General features: G+C 51.8%; 1 protein-coding gene and 1 non-coding gene across 4 annotated transcripts; both read right to left on the reverse strand.

The window, feature by feature from the left end:
- Positions 1–1048: 1048 nt before the first annotated feature.
- Positions 1049–22649, reverse strand: NAA40 (N-alpha-acetyltransferase 40, NatD catalytic subunit). Of its 3 annotated transcripts, none has more exons than XM_038564153.1 (10): positions 22508–22649; positions 15495–15590; positions 14129–14181; positions 10629–10724; positions 10390–10548; positions 10134–10217; positions 9599–9676; positions 9203–9315; positions 4366–4459; positions 1049–1070 (listed from the first exon to the last, which is right to left on the reverse strand). In XM_038564153.1, exons 1-10 carry the CDS (start codon positions 22511–22513, stop codon positions 1064–1066), a joined length of 786 nt encoding a protein of 261 aa, XP_038420081.1. In that variant the 5' UTR covers positions 22514–22649; the 3' UTR covers positions 1049–1063. The 3 variants fall into 3 exon arrangements, with proteins under 3 accessions (XP_038420081.1, XP_038420080.1, XP_038420082.1); XM_038564152.1 differs by lacking the exon at positions 1049–1070 and adding an exon at positions 2525–2744; XM_038564154.1 differs by lacking the exons at positions 1049–1070; positions 4366–4459 and having other exon boundaries at positions 6705–9315.
- Positions 1523–1629, reverse strand: LOC119864327. Its single transcript, XR_005373713.1, has one exon. It is a non-coding gene; the product is annotated as a U6 spliceosomal RNA (small nuclear RNA).
- Positions 22650–23511: the final 862 nt, after the last annotated feature.

Below are 23511 nucleotides of genomic sequence, written 5' to 3' on the forward strand. Positions count from 1 at the left end.
GGAGTGGGGGTCATAGAAAGGTAGCAAGGCACCCAGAGTGCCCCAAAGGGCAGACTGTGCCTGAAATTCTGGAGGGATGGGCTCCCAGTCCCTTAGCTACCCACACTCTTCCTCACTCCTCCCCACCTCCTCCCCTGCTAGATGACAATTGTTAATGTCCAGGAGTCTCAGCCCAGCCCCACCCCCCAGCTACCAGGCCCCTTTCCCTCACTCTGCCTAGGGCCTTGACAAACAGCCCAGGACAGATGCTTCTAAACTTCCCCCTCCCACCTCTATCCCAAAAGGCACAGCCTAGGGGCATTAGACACTAGTAGTGGCCTGCCACTGAAAGAAGGGGCAGGGACCTCCCTGCTGCCCTACTGGCTTTGTCTTATGAACAAAGTGATAATGCCCAGGTTAGAGCACAGCCAGGCAGGAGGTCCAGAGATACTTTAGAATGGGCCTTTCTGTGGTTCCCTAGGTTACTCCCTGGGGAAGCACACATTCATCTTCTTCACCATCGGCCAGAGGGAAAGGAGCGGAGGTTTGTGGAGCAGGTCCATCTGTGCTCTGTTCCACGGTGGGGCTTAAATACTGCAACTGAGTCTACAAATCCCCGGGCAGCGTTTGCACCCAGGGCTGCCTTTGGGATTAATACTAGCAGCTCTGCTTCTGCCCCCACCCTCCAGGCGCCCCTCCCTCAAGCCAGGGACAGTCCTTCACCAAGAGAGCAGCAAACCCGAGTGGTGCATCTTTACACCAAAACACTTAACAAACGACTGCCATAGCATGGATGGCTCCCGCAAACGTAATGTGGAGTAGAAGAGACCAGACCTAGAGGCACAGAGGCTGTGTGGTCTTGTTAAAACAAAGGGCAACAGCAGGCAGGACAAAAGCCACCAATGAGAGGAGTAGGTGTCAGGTAGTGGGAATCATGGAGGGGAAGTGGGAGGGCACGGGATCCAGAGAGGCTGGGGCTTTTGGGTGTTGGTGACAAACATGTGTTGACTCCCAGATGATGCCATCACGGGTGACTGTTCATTCACGACTTATGCACATTTCTGTATGTCTCCTACACTTCAGTTTAAAAACTTCAAAACAGCATGAAAAAGCAAGAAAAACAAATGTGTGATATGATCTTGTTTTTAGAAAACAAAGAAGAGGGCAGCCGGTTTAGCACCTCCTTCAGCCCAGGACGTGATCCTAGAGACCCAGGATCGAGTCCCACGTCAGGCTCCCTACTTGGAGCCTGCTTCTCCCTCTGCCTGTGTCTCTGCCTGTGTGTGTGTGTGTGTCTCATGAATAAATGAATAAAATCTTAAAAAAGAAGAAGAAGAAATATCTAGAGAAGTAGATAGGGGGCAGCCTGGGTGGCTCAGCGGTTTAGCGTCGCCTTCAGCCCAGTGCATAATCCTGGAGTCCTGGGATCGAGTTCCACATCGGGCTCCCTGCACATGTCTCTGCCTTTCTCTCTCTGTGTCTCTCATGAATAAAAAAAACCTTTTTTTTTTTTTTTAAATTTTTATTTATTTATGATAGGCACAAAAATATGGAACGCTTCACGAATTTGCGTGTCATCCTTGCGCAGGGGCCATGCTAATCTTCTCTGTATCGTTCCAATTTTAGTATATGTGCTGCCGAAGCGAGCACGAATAAATAAAATCTTAAAAAAAAAGAGAGAGAGAGAGAGAAGTAGACAGACATAGATAAAAGCCTGGAAGGACACACACACACATTCACACACATTCACACACACACACACACACTCAAGTTGTTGGAAGTCTCTCTATGGGGGTGAGGCCTAGAGGTCCCAGCCTGGGTCCTGATCCCAGGGCCTCAGACTGTTCCCCCCACCCCTCTCTTCCCTGAATGGGGCTGCAGGAATAGATCCCAAGCCTTGGGGATGGTAGGGGAACTGGTCCCTACTCCTGAGACCAGCTTCACAATCCAGGCCCCCAAGGCCTGATGGTCATATATGGGCTGCAAAGATACCAGCTGCCCCAACTCAAAGGTGCCCCCTGACCATACATGGGTTAGAGAAACACTAGGTATCCCCCACCCTAGGTCCCTGAGGAAAAGTGCAGGCCCAATAGCTGTTCTGCCCAAATACGGAGCTTGTGAAGCCTGGGGAGGGGGCTGCATGTCAGCGGTTTGATGCCATAAGGTATAAATCCCCCAGATACCCAACATACACACCTTCTGGAGTTCACCACCTCCCAGAGCACCTAACCTGGAGTTGGTAAGAACCTAAGCGAGGGGTTGCCAGTTCTCCCACCTGGCCTAGACTCTCCTCCTGGCATGTGGAGTGGGTGCTGGGCACTGAAACCAGGGGCTGGTAGAGGGAGGGCTACAGGGTGAAGGAGCCCACTCCAGGGTTCTCACTGTGGGCAGCTGCAGTCTCTCCATAGACCTGGAGGTACTGTCTCCCTGGAGTGGGGGGAGCAGCAGAGGCCCTAGTGGAGGCTTAGGAAGGGTCCAGTATCCAAAGGAGTAGGGTTCGAGAAGGGGGTGTAGATCCTAAACTAATTTGCTGGGTTACCTAGAGAACTACCCTTTTCCTACCTGGGTCTTTGCTTCCCCATCTGCAAAATGGTGGCTTTCATGCAAAATCCAGCAGGAGAAAGAGGCAGGAGGGGCTGGTCTCACCAGAAGGAAAAGGCTGACTGGGGAAACCTAAGCTGGTGCTGGTCCAGGCAGAGCAAGGAGTCACCAGAGCGGGTTGTGGGCAGGGTCCCAGAGGGGCATCTGCTCTTCCTGGGGCACAGCTGTCAGCAGGCACCAGATGTTTAGAGGGGGGAGACACGGCTTGATGAGGGAGGCAGGGAGTTATAGAGTGACAAGGGGGTGCAGAGGCAGGGGTGCTCTCCCCCCAGTGGAATGTAGCTGTCCTACCCAGCACCCCCAGGGGTGTGGCACCTGGTTGGAAAATTCCAGCCACTCCCCCTCAACCATCCTCCTGGAGCCAGGTGGCAGTTAACCCCTTCTGGCCCACAGCCAGCAACCATGTGTGATGAGGGTAAGATCACCCGGCTCATGTGCTTTGTGCTACACATGCTGAGGTTTAGGGATGTCCAGCGACACTGGTGTGACAAGGTCTGCCCAACCCCACAGCTAACAGACCACCAAGACTCTCAGCAGAACTCCTAGCTGTTAGATCAGCAAGCCTGGGTGCTGCTCCCAACTCCATGGTGTAGATGGGTACACTGAGACCAGAAGAGGGGGTGGAGCTGCCGGGCTGGACCACTCCCCAAGCATGCCCAAGGCCTCCCTGCCCCATCTCCCTAAGGTCAAGAGGGAAAAGATGCCCGAGGTCGTGGTAGAGACTAACATTCCTGCCAGGTATGTGACCATTCAAGCCTAAGCTGTGGCCATATGCCTCTGGCTGTACCAGGGAGGACCAGCCTCACCCCTATCCTGCTGTGACCCTGCATCCAGACCTCTCTGCCTTCCAGACCCCTGGCTGGACCCACAACTCCTAACCTTGAGCTTCTCTCAGTCACAGAACCCCTGACCTCTTCTCCATCTGTAGCCCAAGGAGAGTTCCCCATTCTTTCTCATTGTTCTCAATACCCCCATCTCTTAGGCCCCCGGAAGGCCCTAAGTCCCTGCCCCTGACAGTTCCATCCCTAGCCCCCCACACCCCTCCAGTCAATGTCCCTGTCCCTTCTCGCTCCCTGTAACCAACATTTGGACAGGGCTGCCCCAGGAGTGCAGGCCACCGCTTTGCTCCCCCTCAATCTACTCCCCAGACATCATACTGGATTCCAGGGATGACAGCACGCACAATGTGCCTCTACGAGGGCTGTACTCTGCCCCTCACCATCCAGCACCTGGACCTGGCTGGCTGGGGCCTTGCTAGCTCATAAAGATCCTTGCTCATGAAGAAGTAACACGGCTACTTCCTTGTCACAACTGGTACAAGGGGAGGAGTGGCTGAGGCTACCTCCTAGGCCTACTCCCTGCAACTCTCTGCTGCTGTACCAGGGCAAGACCACACAGTGATGTAGGACCTGGTGCACCAAGCCTTCTTCCACGCCAGGGCCCTGGAGTGAACAGTCCATGGAGGACAGCTGGACCCCATCCCCCAGGGCAGCAGCTGGCTCCAGTTTTGCTTGCTCACCTTGGCTCACACGGTGATCCCCAAAACCATTCTCCAAGGTAAACAGCCCCACTCTGTTGGAGGCTCCAGGTCCTGACCAGCCTGGTTGCCTTCCTTGAGGGCCTTATCCCTCTAACCTTGGGTTGGTTTACACTAAGCATGGGGCAGTGTGGTCTGACTTCAGCCCCAGCATGGGCAGTCTTTCCCTGCCAGCCCATAGCAAGCACTCATCTTCAAGATCTCACCGCAGGGACTCCTAAAGCAACAATATAGGTTCACAGGTTCACCTTGTCCACTTCTGCACAGCCAACCTCCAGGGAACATGAGACCATGTGTGCACGCAGGTGCAGTAGGAGGGTTCGCACAGGTGCTTCTCCAACCCTGGGTAAGCAATGGGACACAGAGGGCCCAAGTCAGAGGGGATCAAGTGGGCTGCAGCTTTGGAAGCCAGGGCATCTGGCAGAGCTCTGGCACAATTCCTTCTTCCCCACCCGGTTGACGGGGAGATCACACAGGATGTGAAGGAAAAGCTCAGGTCGGGAGCCATACTCGGAGCACCAGATGGCTGTGGCTGCCTCTTCCTCTGGAGAAGAGCCACAAGCCACCTGATAGACAAGTCATCACTACGCAACAGACACTGCTGCTGTCTCAACACGCTCCTTCAGGCCATCCTGGTGGGCAAGCCAGGCCTTCAACCTTGGCCTTCTCAACTCCAGTCCCCATTTTTCTCAACAGTCCCCATCCCCCGCATGGGACAGAAGGAACCCCTCAGGAGACACTGCCCCTTCAACAAACAGGTTGGCCACAGGAAAAGTCTACTTTGTTTCTCTAGGCCAAGCCCTGGGAGGGAAGACAGGGTCTTGAGACCGACAGGTGTCTGCCTTACCAGGCACGGAATCTGCCAGGATCACCAGGGCGACCTAGAACTCCCTCATCAAGTGTGACGCTGACATCCAGAGACCTGTGTGCCAACAACAGCCTGCCTGGGCACCACTATGTACCTGGGCATTGCAGATCAGATGCGGAACATCACTGCCCCAGTACCCCGCACCGTGAAGATCAAGGCTGTTGAACTGACCACCTATTTTTTTTTTTTTTTTTTTTTTTGAGAGGCAGAGACATAGGCAGAGGGAGAAGTAGGCTCCACACAGGGAGCCTGATGTAGGACTCAACCCCTGGACTCTGGGATCACGCCCTGGGCCAAAGGCAGGTGCTCAACCGCTGAGCCACCCAGGTACCCCAAAATGACCATCTTCAAAACCTGGCAGCAGAAACCACCTGGTGACCAAGTTGTCTCCACTGGCAAAGCATAGTCCTTTTCAAACCAGCTCATGTTCTGAATGAAATGGATATTTCTCATGCAGAAATGGTGCCTCTTGCTCCATCTGCTCACTGAAGGCACTTCAACAAGTACCACTTGAGTGAAAAAGGTTCAGTGGCAGCTGCAGGGAGGGGTAGAGGCAGCTACTGGAGGACCCAAGAGGCATCCAAGTCCTTTGGGGAGGTGGAAGAGGAGGCGAGCACACGGCCCCCTCATAGCAGGGACCAAGGAAGGGCCCCACAGCCTTCCAACTCTCCCCATTTCCCCTGTGACAAGGGGATGGTCATTCCAAGAAGTTCCTACCTGGGATTAAAACAACCTGCAAGGAACAAAGAACTTGAGAGGGGGGGCAGAATTTTGTCGCATGGGAAATGACTGTATGATCAGCTCTCTCTCTTCCCAAGGATCATGATGCCTTTCTTCGTGCCTCCAAGATAAGGCAATGGCACAAACCATCTCCAGGTGGGATGACACCCACTGAACAGCTATGAACCCTGCCTCTCCTTCCCCAGCTTGCTGCCCTACCAGAACACAAATGTTCCCTGTGACTTGGGGCTCCTCCTAGCCTCCTCCCTTTCCACCTTTCAGGAAAAGGTGATTCCCAGGCAGGAGCACAGCGAGGCTAGCCCCTCCAGCACCCACAGGAAGTGCTTTTGAACCCCAGCTCCTAGCCCACTTCCTGCCTCTCCTCCTAGCTTACCCTGGGCCAGAGACTGGCAGGAGTCCCCGCCTGGAAGAGAAACTGCATAGCTCCATCTGTCACAAACCAGGGGCTGAGTCTCTCCCAGCTTGTAACTTTCCTGTCCTGTCAGGCTTGACATGAGTTACATTCCTTTGAGCCTTTGTCTTTTGTGTGGAGAAAAGAGGGCTTTGGACTCTTTTTAAGAGACAAAGAATATTCTGACTAACCCAATAAAGTAAAAGGGAAGAAAGAAGTATCAACACTCTCAATCCACTCCTCGCACACAAGTACATTGGAGTTTACGTTTAGCCAAAGATGTCAAACATCATGCTGCCTGGCTTAGGAGTCTGTCCAAGATGCAAAGCAGGCATCCCTTGAAAGACCTTTTACCTCTCCCCAGGGGACACAAACACACATACTCTGTCTCAGTTCCCACCGCTGGCTGCTTGTCCCAGACACCCTAAAGTTTTCTCAAGCCAAGGCTTCTTTCACAGCAAGGTGTGTGGAGCCTCACAGCTTCGTGCCTCCCAGGGCTCAGGGCAAACACTGAAGACAGTGTGAAGGTCAGAGGTATCTGTGAGACCACACTGCCCATGGTACCCCAGCATTAGGACACAATCCCAGCAGCTGAACAAAGTGTCTTTTATTTGTGACATACAAATACAACCAATGCAAAAAGAGATCACTTTTCCCTTTGATTCCAGTGATAACAAGTTGCTAAAGAAAAAAAAAAAAGTATCAAGGAGTTTATCTTGTTTCCTCTAAAAAAAACCCAGAAAGGGTTAAAAACAACCATATACATGTCATATACACATCTGACATCAACAAAACTAACCTGAAATAGGGTGGATACAATTAAAAAAAATCTTAAAATATTTTAACATGCCCCAAACAAACACAAAAAAGCTGGGAACAAAAGACCTGCTGTTTCTCAAAACCAAGACCTGGGGAAGGAGAGACTCATGTTTGAGAAGTGAATGGGCTCAACACCGAAAGAGAGGAACCTGCTAGTCCTAGGTGGCGCCTCTCTTACCCCAGCCCTGGCCCCGAGCAGCCCTCCAGGAGACGGCGGCGGCAGGGGCCACAAGAGCAGGGTGCAGCACCGAGCACCTCATCTACCAGTGGGCTTCAGTGGCAGGTGTTCAATGAGTGGAAAGAGACAACATACACCAAACTCACCTTATGAGGAATTTACAGTGGGGTTCCTTTTGATCCCCTTGAGTGGGAGGTATCAGAAATCCACGATGAGACAATAAATATCTGTTCTGTGTCGACAGACAGGGATCAGAGGAAAAAATTCCTAAGCATGCTTCTGTCATTCCATGATTCTTAGAAGGAGCCCACCAATGTTCCCTCCCACTCCCCCAGAGAATCCCCTGGGAGCCAGGAGGTAGAGGCAGAGATGGGCTTACTCCAGTGTAAAGCTGCAAGGCCCTCTCCAAGGGAGTGCCACATCCACTGCTGGCGGGGTCAGGAGCCACAAAGCACTCCGAGGAGGGCCAGGCTAGCTGAAGGAGGCCATGTGCACAGGCCCCTGCACCAGCAGGAAAGGAGAGAAGAGACCCGCCAGCAGAGACCACCTGAGTCAGGGTAGAGGGTGGGGGTGAGCAGCCTCTGAGGTCAGGACAGACAGACCTCCAAGAGAGCAACTTCACAAAGGCTAGAACCTTGAAGACACTTCCTGAAGCAGAGTTCAAGGATGCCCAAGGGAGGCGGCAGGTGCTTTTTCCTGGATGAGGATTTGGTCATATTCGTCCCTGGAAGGGGCCCAAAGCCCAGAGATCAGAGCAAATATAAGCTCTGACCACAGCCTCTCTATCTTGTGAGAGAAGAGGAAGGCCTTCTCCCCCAGCTCCAGTCCGCTGCCACAGGGTGACAGTGGAGAGAGAGAAAAGCAGCAGTTTGGGCCACTGAGAGGCATTCCTGCCGCAGCCAGAGCTGTCAGCCAGGGCAGTGGCACCAAGGCCTCACTGAGGCAGCAAGGGTCAAGGCTGGGGAGTGCAGGCAGTAGGGCCTGCTGCTGGCTGGGGGCTCTCTGAAAAGGGAGGGAGGCTCTACCTGCAGAGAGCGATCAGCACCAAGATATGAGAGGCAACAGCACTGAAGATGCCAGGAACAAGGGGTCCTTCTGGGGGAAGATCAGGGGCTCCCTAATGTAATTCTTCCCCTTGAGAGTGAGAACAGAGGTATCAGGTGAGGGTGAGTTAGGGGAGAAGTGGTGAGGGGCGGTGGAGAACAACTGGCAGGACCTCTGGCTCGTTTCCGTGAATGGAAAGCTCGAGGTGAGTTGCTGCCAGGAGATCAAGAGGTTATGCTAGAATGCAGCAAAGTACAAAAGCCCAGAGAAGCAACTCTCTTCCCAGGGGGCCCCTGTCCACACCTTGTTCCTGGTCCTCTCATCCTCTCAACAACAATGCAGAGAGGTACGGAGCCTTCCTCCCAACGGGCTGGTCCCCTGGGATGCCTCCACACTACCCGTGGGCCCATCAAAGCACAGCTAGAAAGAGCTCTCTTGCTTCCCAGTGTAGTGGCACGAAAGACCTTCCCGCAGTCTCCATCAGAGCATTTGTCTATGAAACAGGATTCTCTCTGAAGCCTATCTCTATGTCCAGATCTTGCACTCAGTCCATTCCTCATTGGGGACCAGCCAGACCCTGACCCATGGTTCCAGGATTTTATAAAGGTAGCTATAAACACTCCATTTGTCCAAGTGTGTGTGTGGCGGGGGGGAGGGGGAAGGCTTGTCAGGAATCCATCTGCAGAGAAGTCAGGGAACCTCATGCTCAAGGGCACAAGGGCACAAGGGCACAAGGGCCAAGCGAGAAGGCAGTTGCTGTGAGAGGGTCCATGTCATGCCCGGGCTCCGCCAGCTCTTCCCTTAGCACCCTCTCCTCTCTGCTCCTTCAGAGCACTCTGTTCTTCTAGGAGAGAGGACAGGCAGCTCGGACTGCTCTACCCCAGGGGTTCTGTGCTCTCAGGCTGTAGCCTGGCACACGCAGGGCTGAGGAGGCCACAGCTCTGAGGGCACTTGGCCAGCGGTGTGAGCTCAGGGAGAGGACAGACCTTGGAAGAGAGCATTCTAGCTTGGGAGCTCAGTGGCAGCAGCCACCACAGTGCCCACCCGCATGGGAGTGCTGGCTGTCCCCAAACTTGGTCCTCCGGCTCAGGATCTCGTAGGAGCAATCCTCTCCACAGCAACCAGACATGCTGGGGGAAGAGTCATCGATTTCAAATCTGCAAGGCAGGCAAGAGGAAAGGCTTGACTACAGGTAGCTGACTGCCTTCCTCCCCCTAGCCTGGGAACTTTTCCACCAGCCACACTTATGAAACCCCTAGGAGTGAGGGCACAGCCTGAGGGCATGCCCACACCATCTCATCAGTGCCCAGGTTATTCCCATGGATCACTAGACCGGGAGTTCAGCCTTCAGGATGAATGAGGGCCAGGACCAGGGTAAAGGCCCTGGGGCAGGCACCTCCTACCACCCAGAGCGTCCCACACCAGGGCCCAGCTCCTTACTGCAGTGCTTCTCTGAAGAACTGGTAGGCGCCATGATTGTGCTTAAATACAGTTAACATAACCTTCTTCATCTGTGTGCTGAAAAGAAAGCAGAGCAAACACCTTCCAGAAAGAGAAACAATGCTAACTCACGCCTCTTTTGTGTCTCTTCCTATTGTCGCCCATTTGCTCCCAAGAAGCACTCCCCTGAGCCCCAACTCTAGCCTCCCTGCTGGGCACCCGTAGCACTCAGTGCTGTCCTCTGTTCCAGGGCTGACCAGACTACACGGGTATCAGGCCTCCACCTGACTGGCTTCTTCTCCACTTCCTCTCTGCACCCTACTATTCAGGCACAGCAGGCACTCAGCAGCACTTGTTGCATAGAGCTGCGTGTACAAAATCTGGGGTCACAGTAAGGCAGGGAGTCTTTTACTGAGAGGGTTCTAGATGCCTTTCTTCCAAGACATTCCTAGGAGTCTTGTCCTCCACAAGGCTCAAAGAAGAGTGGATGGCCCAAAGGGGTGACACATGGGGTTTGGGGGACAGGGGCCCTTACCTATTGGCCATGAGCTGCAGAATCTGTATGAGGAACTTCCCCAGACCTTTCCGCCGCACCTTGCTTTCCAACTGCACCTCATAGCTGGGTGAAGAAAGCAGCCAAGTGAGCATGGAGAGGCAGGGACCATCAGAGGAGCCTGGGGCCCTGGCAGCCCTTGGTCCCAGACCGGCACAGTGGACTCTGCCACCCAGCTGAGTGCCCAGAGCAGCACCAGTGTGTCCTCCCCACGCCCTACCCCAAGCTGGGCTCCTACCAGTATAGGACTTCATCCCCGCACTCCACGTCAAACCGGAAGTGAGAAAAGGCAACAGGGACCGAACTGCTTTCCCAAGCAATGAGGTACCAGGCTCGGTCATCCGTCATTTCCTCTCGTTTCTCTCGGTCCTTCCAGCCCCACTCACTTTGCTCGTACCTGGGAAATGTGGGGGCAGTCAGGGTGGGGAACCCCACAAAGGGAGGAGCAAGGCTCCCCTCCTGTCAGGGCTTGCTTACATGGTCTGCATGTTGGTTTTGGTCAAGTCGAAGGCCCAGGCCACGGTGGCTGGCTCCAGTCCAGACACTCGCTTACACTCGATGGAGACGTTTAACCTGAAGCAGAGGGAAAGGCAGCGTGTGGGGCCTGAGGTAGGCCCAAGCACTGCCTGCTGCCCTGATGGCCTCACAGTGCAGCATGCTTGGTCTGGGCTCACCTGCCTTCCAAGACGTGACCATGGAAGGTGCCACTGAAGGAACAAAGCCGTTCTGGCCAAGAAGAACAACTGTTATCACAAGCCCACCTCCCCGACCACAGTCCCATTTCCTGACTGCCCTGAGAGGCCCTTATCGGCCTGGGCACTCTGTGAACTCCTGTCGCTCTCGGGACCTCTTTGCTTTCTCCAGCCTCTCTTCTATACTTTGCTATAAGCCCCAGTCTTCTTGGTCCCTTTAGTTCCTGCCCTTAGATATTCAGTCTCTAAACGGACTCTTCATTGGGCCGCTATGGCACCTTAGGGCCTTTAAGACCACGGTCCATCACCCTCCTGATGGGTCCTGCCTGCCATTTCCTTTGAGGACACAGTGGGTGTTCTTGGCTGAGCAAACAGGGTGGAGCAATGTCCAACCCCATGCTATTTTCCTAAATTAACAAATGCTGTAGATGTTAAGGTCTTGGACTATATTTACTTCTATGTGGAATGTTAGTAAATCACAGTTCAGTTCCTTGACCAAACTGTGGAACCTCAATCTCAGGCAGTACTGCATTCTGACAGGACTGAAGTCAGCAACACTAAGGTCCTTATTAGAGAGGCCCCGGGTCAGGACCTTCCAGTGTTCTGTGACACGACCCCACAGAGGATGTGCCCACTGGAGGCCACTACCACCTCTGCTATCTGGTCTGCCATATGAGCTACACGTGCACTCAGCCTTATAAATTCGGAACTTCTTGGTTCTGAAGAGCCTTTCTTTGTAAGTACTGACTGACCATGTCGTAGTCAGAAATGCCCAAACACGGCCTTACATCTGGCTCAGCCATATACTTTCTGAAGGGCAGTCTGCAGGTATGAATTCTCCACTAATCTGAGTTTTCTTCTTTTGAGTTAAGTATGTTAAAGCAGGATCACAGCCACACAAATCACACAAAATTCAGGCACCAAAGGAGCCCAGAGTCAGCTGGCAATGCCTGATTCAGGACTGTTCTGGTCTTTCTCAAACTCAGGGGAAGGGGGAATAAGGACCATGAGAAGACATCACAGTAAGGGATCTCTAAACTGTATCAGAGGGCTTCCCAGACATTGAATGGCAAGGCTATGGGAAGAACTGTATTATGTCTGGTCACAGACAGGAAGAACAAGTTAATGTGATACTATGAAATTCAGACATACCTAGAAAAAGCAGATATAGTGTTACCTGCTAAAGTGTTTGCTTCATAATTCACATATTTACATCTGTCTATCTTGTTCACTAAAATAGTCATACCAAAAAAAATAAAATAAAATAAAATACTCATACCAGCTGCTACTTACAGGACTGGATATAATTCTCTTTCCTCCTTAAAACAACCTTGCAAGTTTGGCATCATCACTCAGTTTAACAGACAAAAAAATGAAGCTTAAGGAGTGTGGCTTCTCCGAATACAGTTAATCAGAGGTGTAGTTTTGATTCAAACCCACAGTTGTGATTCTCTAAAGCCATAATCCCTGTTTTTCCTTAAGCTAACAACAGCTCTTATAGGACAGATTATACTTCCTGTTTTATAAACTAAAAAGACAGAAAGGGGAAGGGGGCTTTAACCCAGATTCCACAGCAGTAAACTCGATTAGTAACAATAACAGCTAACACTGATCTAGGTTTTGGTACGCTCCAGGCACTAGCACTTTATACCTAATCTTTCTGACAAAACCATTTTATTTATATATTAAAGATTTTATGTATTTATTTATTCATGAGAGACACACAGAGAGAGAGGCAGAGGCATAGGCAGAGGGAGAAGCAGGTTCCATGCAGGGAGCCCGACGTGGGACTCGATCCCTGGACTCCGGGATCATGCCCTGAGCCAAAGGCAGAGGCTCAACCGCTGAGTCACCCAGGTATCCTGAAATCATTTTATTATTAGGCCCATTGCTGATTAGAAAATAGAAGCACAGGGATCCCTGGGTGGCGCAGCGGTTTGATGCCTGCCTTTGGCCCAGGGCACGATCCTGGAGACCCGGGATCGAATCCCACATCGGGCTCCCGGTGCATGGACCCTGCTTCTCCCTCTGCCTATGTCTCTGCCTCTCTCTCTCTGTGTGACTATCATAAATAAATAAAAATTAAAGAAAAAAAAAAGAAAATAGCACAGAGAGGTTAAGCCCAGGGTCCAAGGTCACACAGCTAATAAGTGGCTTTTAACAATTAATTACATCATACACTCAAGGAAAGAGCCCTAGATTGGGAATGTTTTTTTTTAAGATTTTTAAATTTCTTTATCTATTCATGAGACACACAAAAAGGTAGAGACACAGACAAAGAGAGAAGCAGGCTTCCTGTGGGGAGCCTGATGCAAGACTAGATCCCAGGACCCCAGGATCATGACCTGAGCCAAAGGCAGACGCTCAACCACTGAGCCACCCAGGCACCCCTACATTGGGAATTAAAGCCCCCTCAGCAACCAGGGAGAAACCCTGTGGCTCAGAAATCTTATTCAGGGACAGCCCTGGTGGCGCAGCGGTTTAGTGCCACCTGCAGCCCAGGGCATGATCCTAGAGATCTGGGATCGAGTTCCACGTCAGGCTCCTGCATGGAGCTTGCTTCTCCCTCCTCCTGTGTCTCTGCGTCTCTCTCTCTCTCTCTATGTCTATCATAAATAAATAAATAAATCTAAAAAAAAAAAAAAAAAAAGAAAGAAATCTTATTTAGCTTTTCTTAGCCTTGATTCGCCCGTGCATAAAAGGAAGAAGTCAGCCTAGATAATGTTTCAAGTTTGTTTCAGTTCTATGATTCTTCACCCAGAGAGAATATCAAATCCTAAAGAAATGTCAGTCTAAGATTATGCAATCTTGGGATGCCTAGGTGGCTCAGCGGTCTCTCTCTCATTAATAAATAAATACATCTTAAATAAAAATTAGATTATACAATCTTTGTCCATTTATGGATTCCTCTGTTGCTCTAACCAGGGGCTTTTATATCAATAAGACACTCTCCATAGCTTCTCCTTTTTCATAACAGAGAATGAGAGAATTTGGGTGGGAGGAAGCATACTGTGGGAAGGTGAATTCCTTCAGACACTCAAGGTGATAACAGTCAGGAGTGCTAAACACTTACCCATTTCGGGCAGCCCGGGTGGCTCAGTGGTTTAGCGCCACCTTCAGCCAAGGGTGTGATCTTGGAGACCCAGGATTGAGTCCAACATCAGGCTCCCTGCATGGAGCCTGCTTCTCCCTCTGCCTGTGTCTCTGCCTCTCTCTCTCTCTCTCTCTCATGAATAAATAAATAAATAAAATATAACAAACAAACAAACAAAAAAACCCACTTACCCATTTCGATCATATTTCTTGAACACAGGGAAAGCCTCTAGAGGGTCTCCAAGCTGTGGAGGGAAAAAAATGAGAAGTAGCACACATACATGGCACAGCTGCAGGCTCTGCCCTCAAATATGACAGTGTACAGACCCACATGAGGAGACTGTTCCTGGCCCAGGAGCAGCCCTTCTAGTAAGGAGGCCCAACAGAGTTAAGTCAGCTTCACTTCACAAAGAAGAGACGCTACTAGACTAATACTAATTAATACTGGCCTATAGGTCACCTGACCCAAAAGAGAGGCCACTTGATCCACCTGCATACTTCTTTATTTTTCTTTTTATTTTAAGTAGGCTCCATACCCAGTGTGGGGCTTGAACTCACGGCCTTGAGATCAAGAGTTGCCTGCTCTACCAATTGGACCAGCCAGGTGCTCCACTTAACTGCATCTTTCTTTTTTTTAATATTTTATTTATTTGAGATAGAAAAGTGCACATATGCACAGGAGGTGGGGTGGAGGAAGAACCTCAAGCAGACTCCTTGCTAGATCACAGGACCCTGAAATCATGACCTGAGCCCAAACCAAGAGTCAGATGCTTAATGGACTGAGCCATCCAGGTGCTCCTCACCTGCATACTTCTAAGAGGCCCCCAACTAACCCCAAGTCAAAACCCAAAACGGAGCAATCATGTCCCTAAACCACCTCCTTATAAATGTGGACTGTTTATTGGGTGGGCTAAAAGAATAACAAAAAATGGGATATGAAATGGTTGCAAGACAGATGACCAGAATCTCTCCAGTTCCATTTGTAAGCCAAGATGGCTTCTAGTGGGGCTACCTGAGTGTTCAGCGTCACAGCTACTCCTTCCTTGCCTGTGCCCCCTGAACCAGACTGCTGCCTCCTGCTCCTGGTGTCAGCACAACCTTTGGTACTTCATGGTCAGTCAATAAACTTTGAAGGAATGAATGAGTGAGGAAACTATAACACATTTTACCAGGGAGGTTTCCTCTCCAAAATGCAAGATCCTAAATTTCTCCAGACCCTCTTCTATTGGTACGGAAGAAGACCCACAGAGAGAAGTAGCCACTTCCATTTGTTTTCTTAAGTAGGCTGCATGCCCAGTGTGGGGCTGGAACTCACAACCCTGAGACTGAGTCGATGCATGCTTCACTAAGTCAGCCAGGCACCCGCAGCCATTTCCATTTGAGTCCACATGTCCCTACACACCTGGGCCAACCTCTGGCCCTCCTGGCAACTCCCCTGCTGGGCTCATTTTCCTCAGCTAGCAAATAACAAAATTCTGCCACAGGGTGGCGCCAAAAGAAGTCAAATGAAAACCCAGCTGAAGTTCTAGGAGGAAGGGACTTAGGAAAGAGGAGTCACCCTGTTGGCAGCATCCACTTTGGCACAGACAGCATCCATGGCAGCTCGCTCCTCCAACCGCTTCTGCTTCTTCTCCTTTGCTTTGCTTGACTTCCTCTGCAACACAGAAAAGCAAAGTTGGCTGGAAGGGCTGTGGCCGACCAGAGACTTTCCGTTTCAGGAACCGTTTCAGTCAATCCCTGGGCCCACAGGCCTGGCCTCAGCAGCGGGAACTTCCAATCCTGGCTGCTGCACACTCAGTGGGATGGGAAAGATGCAAGCGTTTTCTAGTCATGAGAGCTCGGGAGCATCACTAGACTTCTCAGCTTCCTTGTCAGAAAAAGTACTGACCCTCAGGACTGCTGGATCACTGTGAGAACCCAGTGAGAGCACATGACAATGCCTGCAGTAGAGCCTGGCCCCCAGCAGGTGCCTAATAAATATGTACTCATCCATTCCCTCCTAAGGAGGGAACAACTAATTTTAGACATATTCAGGGCAGGTTTCAGGGAGGAGATGGTATCTGAGGTAGCCAATGACACCTATTCCTAAACATGAGTTTAGTCAAAGCCTTCTCAGCTTCAGAAGACAAAGATCTGGTCTGGGGGAGCCCTTCTGAGCGCTGGATCCCCTTTCCTTTTTGGGGGGTCCCCTTTTAAGCACGATCAGGGCACTCCGGCTTAATAAGACCGAACTGTTCCACAGAAACACTGCTCAGCTAAGGCCAATGAGCAGCAGGCACCCACTGCACACCTAGTATGAATAAGGGCAGAGTGAAGGGCCTCAAGGTGTTCACCTGGGGACAGAGGCCATGCTGATACATGGTCAGCAAGGCCATATTGCAGGACACACAGGCAGCAGGGGGGTGGGGGGAGCAAAGGGAGAGTGGCCTTGCACAGAGTCACCAATGCGCAAATCACCCATAACTGCATACAGAGCAAATCCTATTGTATGGCTCACATGGGGTTCTTTCAGGCCTACATAGATCCTCTTATTTACCATCCTGTAAAAAGCTAGTAACACAGGAAAAAGAGCTCACACCTGGAGTCTGACAGACCTTACCCAAAGCCTCTTCCTGCTCTTGAGAGTAGTGTTTGGGCAACATCCAGTCCTTCTCTGCACCTCCTCCCCTCATTTGATGAATGGGGTGAGTGAGGCTCATGAGACCTCCTCTGCGGTAGAAGGCCAGTGAGACTTAATATGGCACGTGCTCAACAAACGAGGGATCTCATTCTCATTCCCAAGGAAGACCAGAGCAGCACCTGCATCCAAAGTTGCTCACTCACCCAGCCCAAATGCCAAAGGCACCCAAAGACACTGGTGGGATGGCTCTGCTTTTCTACCAACCTCACTACCTCTTCTGACTCCAACCTCTTGGTTTCCCGGGCTCACCACCACAGAGACGCTTTACTACCTCCAATGGCACCTTAGCCTTGACACTGGCACCAGCAAAGGGGAAGTTGAAAAAGCAGATACTAGGAAAGTTTCTCAGGATAAATTCTACCCTCAGCTCTCCAAGGAATGACACTGCCTAACTCTTATGTCAAGGGTCCAGCAGGCAAGAGTTCTGATACAAAGAAATCACAGGGATTGCTCTTCTGGGTGTAAACTCACCCAACAGCTATTTTATGCTGGAAGCTCGGCTAGATCCCATTTCCTACTTCCCTAAAGGAAGGAACAGAAGAGAACAGACTGTCTTCATAATGCTAGGACTGGAGGGGCAAACCAGCTCCTTTCTACTGCACACAGGTTTCAGGGCATCCATCTTTTTCCCTGGGAATTTGAATTTCAGAACAACATTGAGAGACACTCGGCTCACAAAGTACTTTCACAAACACCTGCTTCGATTCTTAGGGAAAACCCAGCATCTCCATTCACACGTGAGGAAACTGAGTGAGGCTCAGAGGGATGGTGTGATTATGTTACCCCAAGAGTAAGTGGCAGAGGGGGACTTAATCCCAGGGGTTGGGCCCTAGATCCAGTGTTTATTCCACCAGCCACTCTGTCTCGCAATGGGAAGGCCTATTCCAATGTCAAAAGACCTTCCTTCTCAGTCCTGCCAAGAGAAAGCCCAGACTTTAGGAACTGTTAAGGTAGCTACTCAGCAATTCATTTCTCATCACCTTTCTGGCTTGGTGATGGCTGACACACCATACCAGCACAAGTGCTGCCTTAGGCCCTACCTCTACACCGAGGGAGGGGTAAGGAACAGGGAAAACTGAGACAGTCGGCCTCCAGGAAAGAACATGAGCTCTGGCATCACTCGGGCCACGCTGGTTCTCCTTCTGCCACCCCCGCATGACCCGTAAAAACAAGTCCATCTCCAGAAAAATGGGGACACGAATGCTGGCCTCACCAAAAAGCTGAAAGGACAGGTCAGAAGTCCCCTTTACAGTAGAAGCAAGTGAAGTTCCCCTCCTCCACCCTGCACACTAGTTCTCTCTTCGCACGACACAGAGCTGAAAGATCAAAGGTGCTGGAAGGAAAGTGTGACTCTCAGGACCCAGAAAGCACTGAAACGTGGGTTCCCTCCACAGCATCTAATTTCTAAGCACGCTAAGTAATTCCTAAGCACAAGCAGCAGGGGGCCAACCCCAAGCCTCCAGGAGATTTATGGGCTCATTCATGCAAGGGAACAGGCCAGCCAGACAATCCTGAGTGCAGCTCAGGGCTGCCATGGCCCAAGACCCCTAAGTGCTTCACTGCCTGCACACAGGGTATGGCAGGCTGCAGCAGGCCAGGACAGGCAGGGTCTCTCCCTCAAACCTAACACACACTAGGAAAAATGGTCCCCTACTGTTCCAATTAGCTTTGCCCTGCCTCTTGGAGGTAAGGCTATCCTGCAGGGACACAGGAAAATTCTCCTAATTAAAATGGGAAATAAGCACAGTGAACAGTAAAGCTCATTGCGGTTAAGTGTCTTTCCCAAGGGAGCTTTATATAAAAAGAGTGTGGGATTTTGAGTCAAGAGACTTGGATTTGATTCTCAGCTCTTCCAAATAATAGCTGTGTAACTTTGGGCAAGTTATTTAATCTCTTTTCAGCAAGTTACTTAGTTTCTCTGGATCTCAATTTCCTCATCAGTGAAAAAGGGGCTAACAATGCCTACACCTCACAGGACTATTGTGAGGACAAAATGATACAATGTATTAAATTTTAAAAAATAAGGAATTCTGTTTACAGGGATCCACTTGTGTCACACACTACTCTCCTAATGCTTTAATAAAGAGGACTTAGGGGCAGCCCTGGTGGCTCAGCGGTTTAGCGCCACCTTCAGCCCAGGGCGTGATCCTGGAGACCTGGGATAGAGTCCCACGTTGGGGGGATCCCTGGGTGGCGCAGCGGTTTGGCGCCTGCCTTTGGCCCAGGGCGTGATCCTGGAGACCTGGGATCGAGTCCCACATCGGGCTCCCAGTGCATGGAGCCTGCTTCTCCCTCTGCCTGTGTCTCTGCCTCTCTCTCTCTCTCTCTCTCTCTGTGACTATCATAAATAAATTAATTAAAAAAAAAAAAAAGAGTCCCATGTTGGGCTCCCTGCATGGAGCCTGCTTCTCCCCCAGCCTCTCTCTCCTCTCTGTGTATTCTCATGAATAAATAATAAATCTTAAAAAAATAAAGAGGACTTAGTTTAGTCTTTATGATAACAAGTTATGTGTGCCAACTTCTTTGATGAGAAAATTGAGGCACAGAGAGGTTTGTGAGCTTTCAGGGTGAACAGAATTTTCAGAGCTCTATCACCCTCTCCCTCCATTCACACCAGACTGTACACTCCATTAGGTAGAGGTCACACTGGCTTTTATTAGTCAGTGTATACCCAGTGCTCAGCAGACAGCAAGTACTAGTGAATCATCCGAGATTCAAATCCAAGTCTGAACCCTAAAATCCATGCTTCTTTCACAACATCAACTACATTTATACAGGACTTGTTATAAAGCGTGATGTAAGTGTTTTCACATGCAGCCGTGAAACTCCTCCCCTTGCTATTTTTATTTTTTAAAGATTTTATTTATTTATTCATGAGAGACACACAGAGAGAGGCACATAGGCAGAGGGAGAAGCAGACTCCCTGCGGGGAACCCGATTTGGGACTCGATCCCAGGACCCTGGGATCACGCCCTGAGCCAAAGGCAGAGGCTCAACCACTGAGCCACCCAGGCATCCCTCACTGTTCCTATCGAAGTAGTATCTCCACATGCAGTTCTAAGACTGCCAGGAGTCACAGGGAGAAATTAAAAAACAAAAAGCACACAGATGGGGGCAGGAGGCACCTTTCAGAAAAGAGATTTGGCATCTCATAGATTTTTAGTGTCAATACCTTTACCCCACCCCATCCAGAAAAAAACCTCCGTTTTTGGTGAAGGGAGCTAGAGATTGAATTCTAATGTCTAAAAGACAACACATTTGGGCAGCAAGGGTGAAAGAACTTTGAAGAGAAGGGTGTTCCATCTGATACTATTCTCTCTCAGCCTAAGGTCAGGCTGTCAAATGGAGCAAGGCTCCCTAAGAGGCAGTGCTCGCCACAAACACCGACCTTCCTGACACTGAGGTGGGGAGTCCACAGCCCCTATCAGGGAAGAATTGAGGATAATAAGAGGGTTCCAGTTCTGTTTCAAGAAGGAAGATTCAAGTCTCTCTTTTTGCAGTGACTTTTAGGCCAGAAGAGACTAGGCAGGGGACATTCTGAGAAACACATCTGTAAAGTATGAGTAATAATGTAGTGGCCCTAAAGGAAGCAAGGGTCACAGTATCTCTGACTCTTGCTCTTTCAACTCAACCAGTGAGGAAGTGTTGAACCCAAAGGGCATGTTATGTTCCTTGTTTGCTACTCAGTCCGTAGTGGCTGATGCCGAGTAGACACTGAGAGATACCAACGGCACAGATTTTACTTCATTCCAACAAAAGCTGGGGTCTGGGACCTTTCACCAAAATCTGGGTTAACTCTGCCTAAGGACTCCAGACTTGATTTCCTATATACAAAGTACAGGGGGATCCCTGGGTGGCTCAGCCGTTTAGCGCCTGCCTTCGGCCCAGGGCGTGATCCTGTAGTTCCCAGGATCGAGTCCCACGTCGGGCTCCCTGCGTGGAGTCTGCTTCTGCCTCTGTCTCTGCCTCTCTCTCTGTTCTCATGAATGAATAAATAAAATCTTAAAAAAAAAAAAAAAGTACATAGTACCCCAAATTCCTTGCTGAAACAAGATGAATGTGTTCTGACGTGGATTACATAAAATGCTTGACATGGGTGAGATGACTATTTTTGTCCAACAAGTTGATTTGTTCAGTCAATAATAACTTGAGAGAAAAATCTAGGTTAACAACAGGAGGGACAAACCCAATGAGTTAAAAGTAGCACAAATCTATTTTGGATAACTAAAGTAAAAGGTGAATACAAACAAAAACAACAGCCAGGATTTCATGTGGCTATTTGCATCTACTATCTCGTTTAATCCTCCAATCTACTGGGTGGGGGGACCATCATCCACATTACACAGAGGAGGAAATTCAAATTCAGAAAGGCCACCTCACTGGTACAGTATCATGCTGCGAGCCAGTGGAGATAGAACTGGAACTGAGATATCCCAGGCTCCAAAGTCAGGGCTCCCTAAAGGCAGTGAAAACTCCACGTAGAAACTAATCTACAGGGCAGCCCCGGTGGCGCAGCGGTTTAGCGCCGCCTGCAGCCCGGGGTGTGATCCTGCAGACCCAGGATCGAGTCCCACATCGGGCTCCCTGCATGAAGCCCGCTTCTCCCTCTATGTCTGTGCCTCTCTCTCTCTGTGTCTCTCATGAATAAGTAAATAAAACCTTTAAAAAAAAAAAAAAAGTACAGGGATCCCTGGGTGGCGCAGCGGTTTAGCGCCTGCCTTTGGCCCAGGGCGCGATCCTGGAGACCCGGGATCGAATCCCACGTCGGGCTCCCGGTGCATGGAGCCTGCTTCTCCCTCTGCCTATGTCTCTGCCTCTCTCTCTCTCTCTCTGTGTGACTATCATAAATAAATAAAAATTTTTTTAAAAGTACAGATTTTGAAAAAAAGAAAAAAAAGAAAACGGAAAAAAGAAAAACTAATCTACACCGTACCAGGGAGGACCAGTTCCATTTTTTTTTTTTTTTTTCAGGAGAGTGACTGATACTATTCTAACTGGAACTTAGGGAGGTGAACTCACAGAAATATTTTAATAACTTCTGCCCAGCTCTCTGTGGGCACATGCCAGGGAAGGGCGCACCTCCAGGCTGCCTCACACAGAACAGGTGGTCACTAAGCTTGCGCGGCTGGAGCCATCCATCAGTGGCGCCCCCATCAGTCCCCTCCCTGCTCATCTCCGGACCGCTTCCCCAGGCAAAGCCACCTGCAGCACTCAACCACCCAAGTAATGATTAAAAACCACCCTGTGTCTGGGAGGCCTCGCGAGCAGGCCCTCCCCTCCGTTGGAAGGGGAGAGAACGTTTCAGGAGCAGGAGGAACCTGGAGGACAGGTCTGCAAAGAGTGCAGGGAAACCGACTTCACCGGGAATCTCGCCAGCGGGAAGTGCAGCCGGCGGTCGAGGGGGTCCGAGTTAGGGTCTGGCCCCGCTCCCTGCCTGTGACCTTGGCTGCGTGCCTCCTCTCTGGGCCTCGGTTCCCTGCAAGCCAGAGGCCGCCTAGGACGTGGGAAGCCGCAGAGCCGGTGACAGCCAGGTGATGGGTGACCCCTGGGGGCGCGGGGTACCCCAGGGCCCGCGCAGGGGTTAGAGGGAGGCCAAGAAGATGAGAAGTCGTCAGCCGGGAAGACAGCACGGGCGCGACGCGAGGGGCGGGGGACACCCAAGGGGGTGAGGGCCGGAGAAGAGGGCTCCCCGGGATCCCCGAGCTGCGCCCAGGGTGGGAACGCTCGGAGTGGGGGCGGGGGAGTCGGGTCATGTGGGGGGTGGAGGTCACGTGAGGCCGGAGGGGGTCAGGGTCACGTGAGAGGGGGTTCAAGGAACAATGGGGGCGCGGGGGGCGCGGGGACCAGGGAGCGCCCCCGACCCTCGCGTCTCCTCCTTCTGCCTCACTCACCCCCATGGCGGCAACGGCGGCGGCGGCCCTCAGCTCCTCCTTCCCACACTCGCCGGCAGGGAGGCGGCAACGGCAGGGACGGCGGCGGCGGCAACCCCAGAGCGGCGGCGGCGGGTCCCGCACCGCGCATGCGCCTCGCGGGCTCCCCTGCGCGCCCTGGCGGGCACCGCGCCGGCGCAGAGCGGGGGAGGGCGCGACGGGGGAAGCGCGCAGGTGGAGAGCGGGGGGGGGCGGGGGCGGGCCGAGGGTCCCGCACCCGGCAGAGGCGGGAGGCGCGGGGCAGCGTCGCGCCGGGAATGACGTCACGCCCGGCCCGCCTCCTCCTCGCCCCGCGGTGTCTGTAGCTATGGCAACGGCCGCGCCTGGCCGGGAGGAGCGCGCTGCCTGGCGGCCGGGTGGGTGGCGGCGCCGCTCGCGCGCTCGGCCTCCGAGGCCACTTTCGCGGAGAACAAAACGCGTCGTGACCTCAGAAGCCCCAGCCCTTCCGGCAACCCCCGGGGACGGGGGCACTTCTTGGAAACGTTCCCACCTTCTCGGCCTCGAACCCTTGAAATTCCTTTTCTAATAAGAGCCCGTTATTCATTCATCGTCTCGCAACTATTCACTCACCGTCCATTCACTCGCTCTCCAAGTAAACACTCACCAGCGTCTACGCCGCGCTGAGCCCGGGGGCCGCAGACGGGAGCGGCCAAAACTTCACCGTTTAGAGATCGGCGTGCAAAAAAAAAATTTAAAAAAAAAAAAAAGAGATCGGCGTGCAACCTCTGTTTACCGGAGGGTGGGCAGCGCTGCGGACCTGAGCCCTCTGGTGGCCTGCACGGTCCTCACTGCAGTCGGCCCCGGCAGACCAGTGTGACCCCGTGCACCCATCCCCGCGGGAGCTGTGTGCGCTGGACGCCCCTGCGCCCTACCCCGGATCCCCAGAGGTGGGGCCGGTCTCCTGAGGGCCTCCCACGTAGGGTCAGGCTTGTAAAAATGAGGCAACCGCTGCCCAAGCCTTAAGC

Source organism: Canis lupus, chromosome 18 (assembly GCF_011100685.1).
Source record: "Canis lupus familiaris isolate Mischka breed German Shepherd chromosome 18, alternate assembly UU_Cfam_GSD_1.0, whole genome shotgun sequence".
NCBI classification, from domain to species: Eukaryota; Metazoa; Chordata; class Mammalia; order Carnivora; family Canidae; genus Canis; species Canis lupus.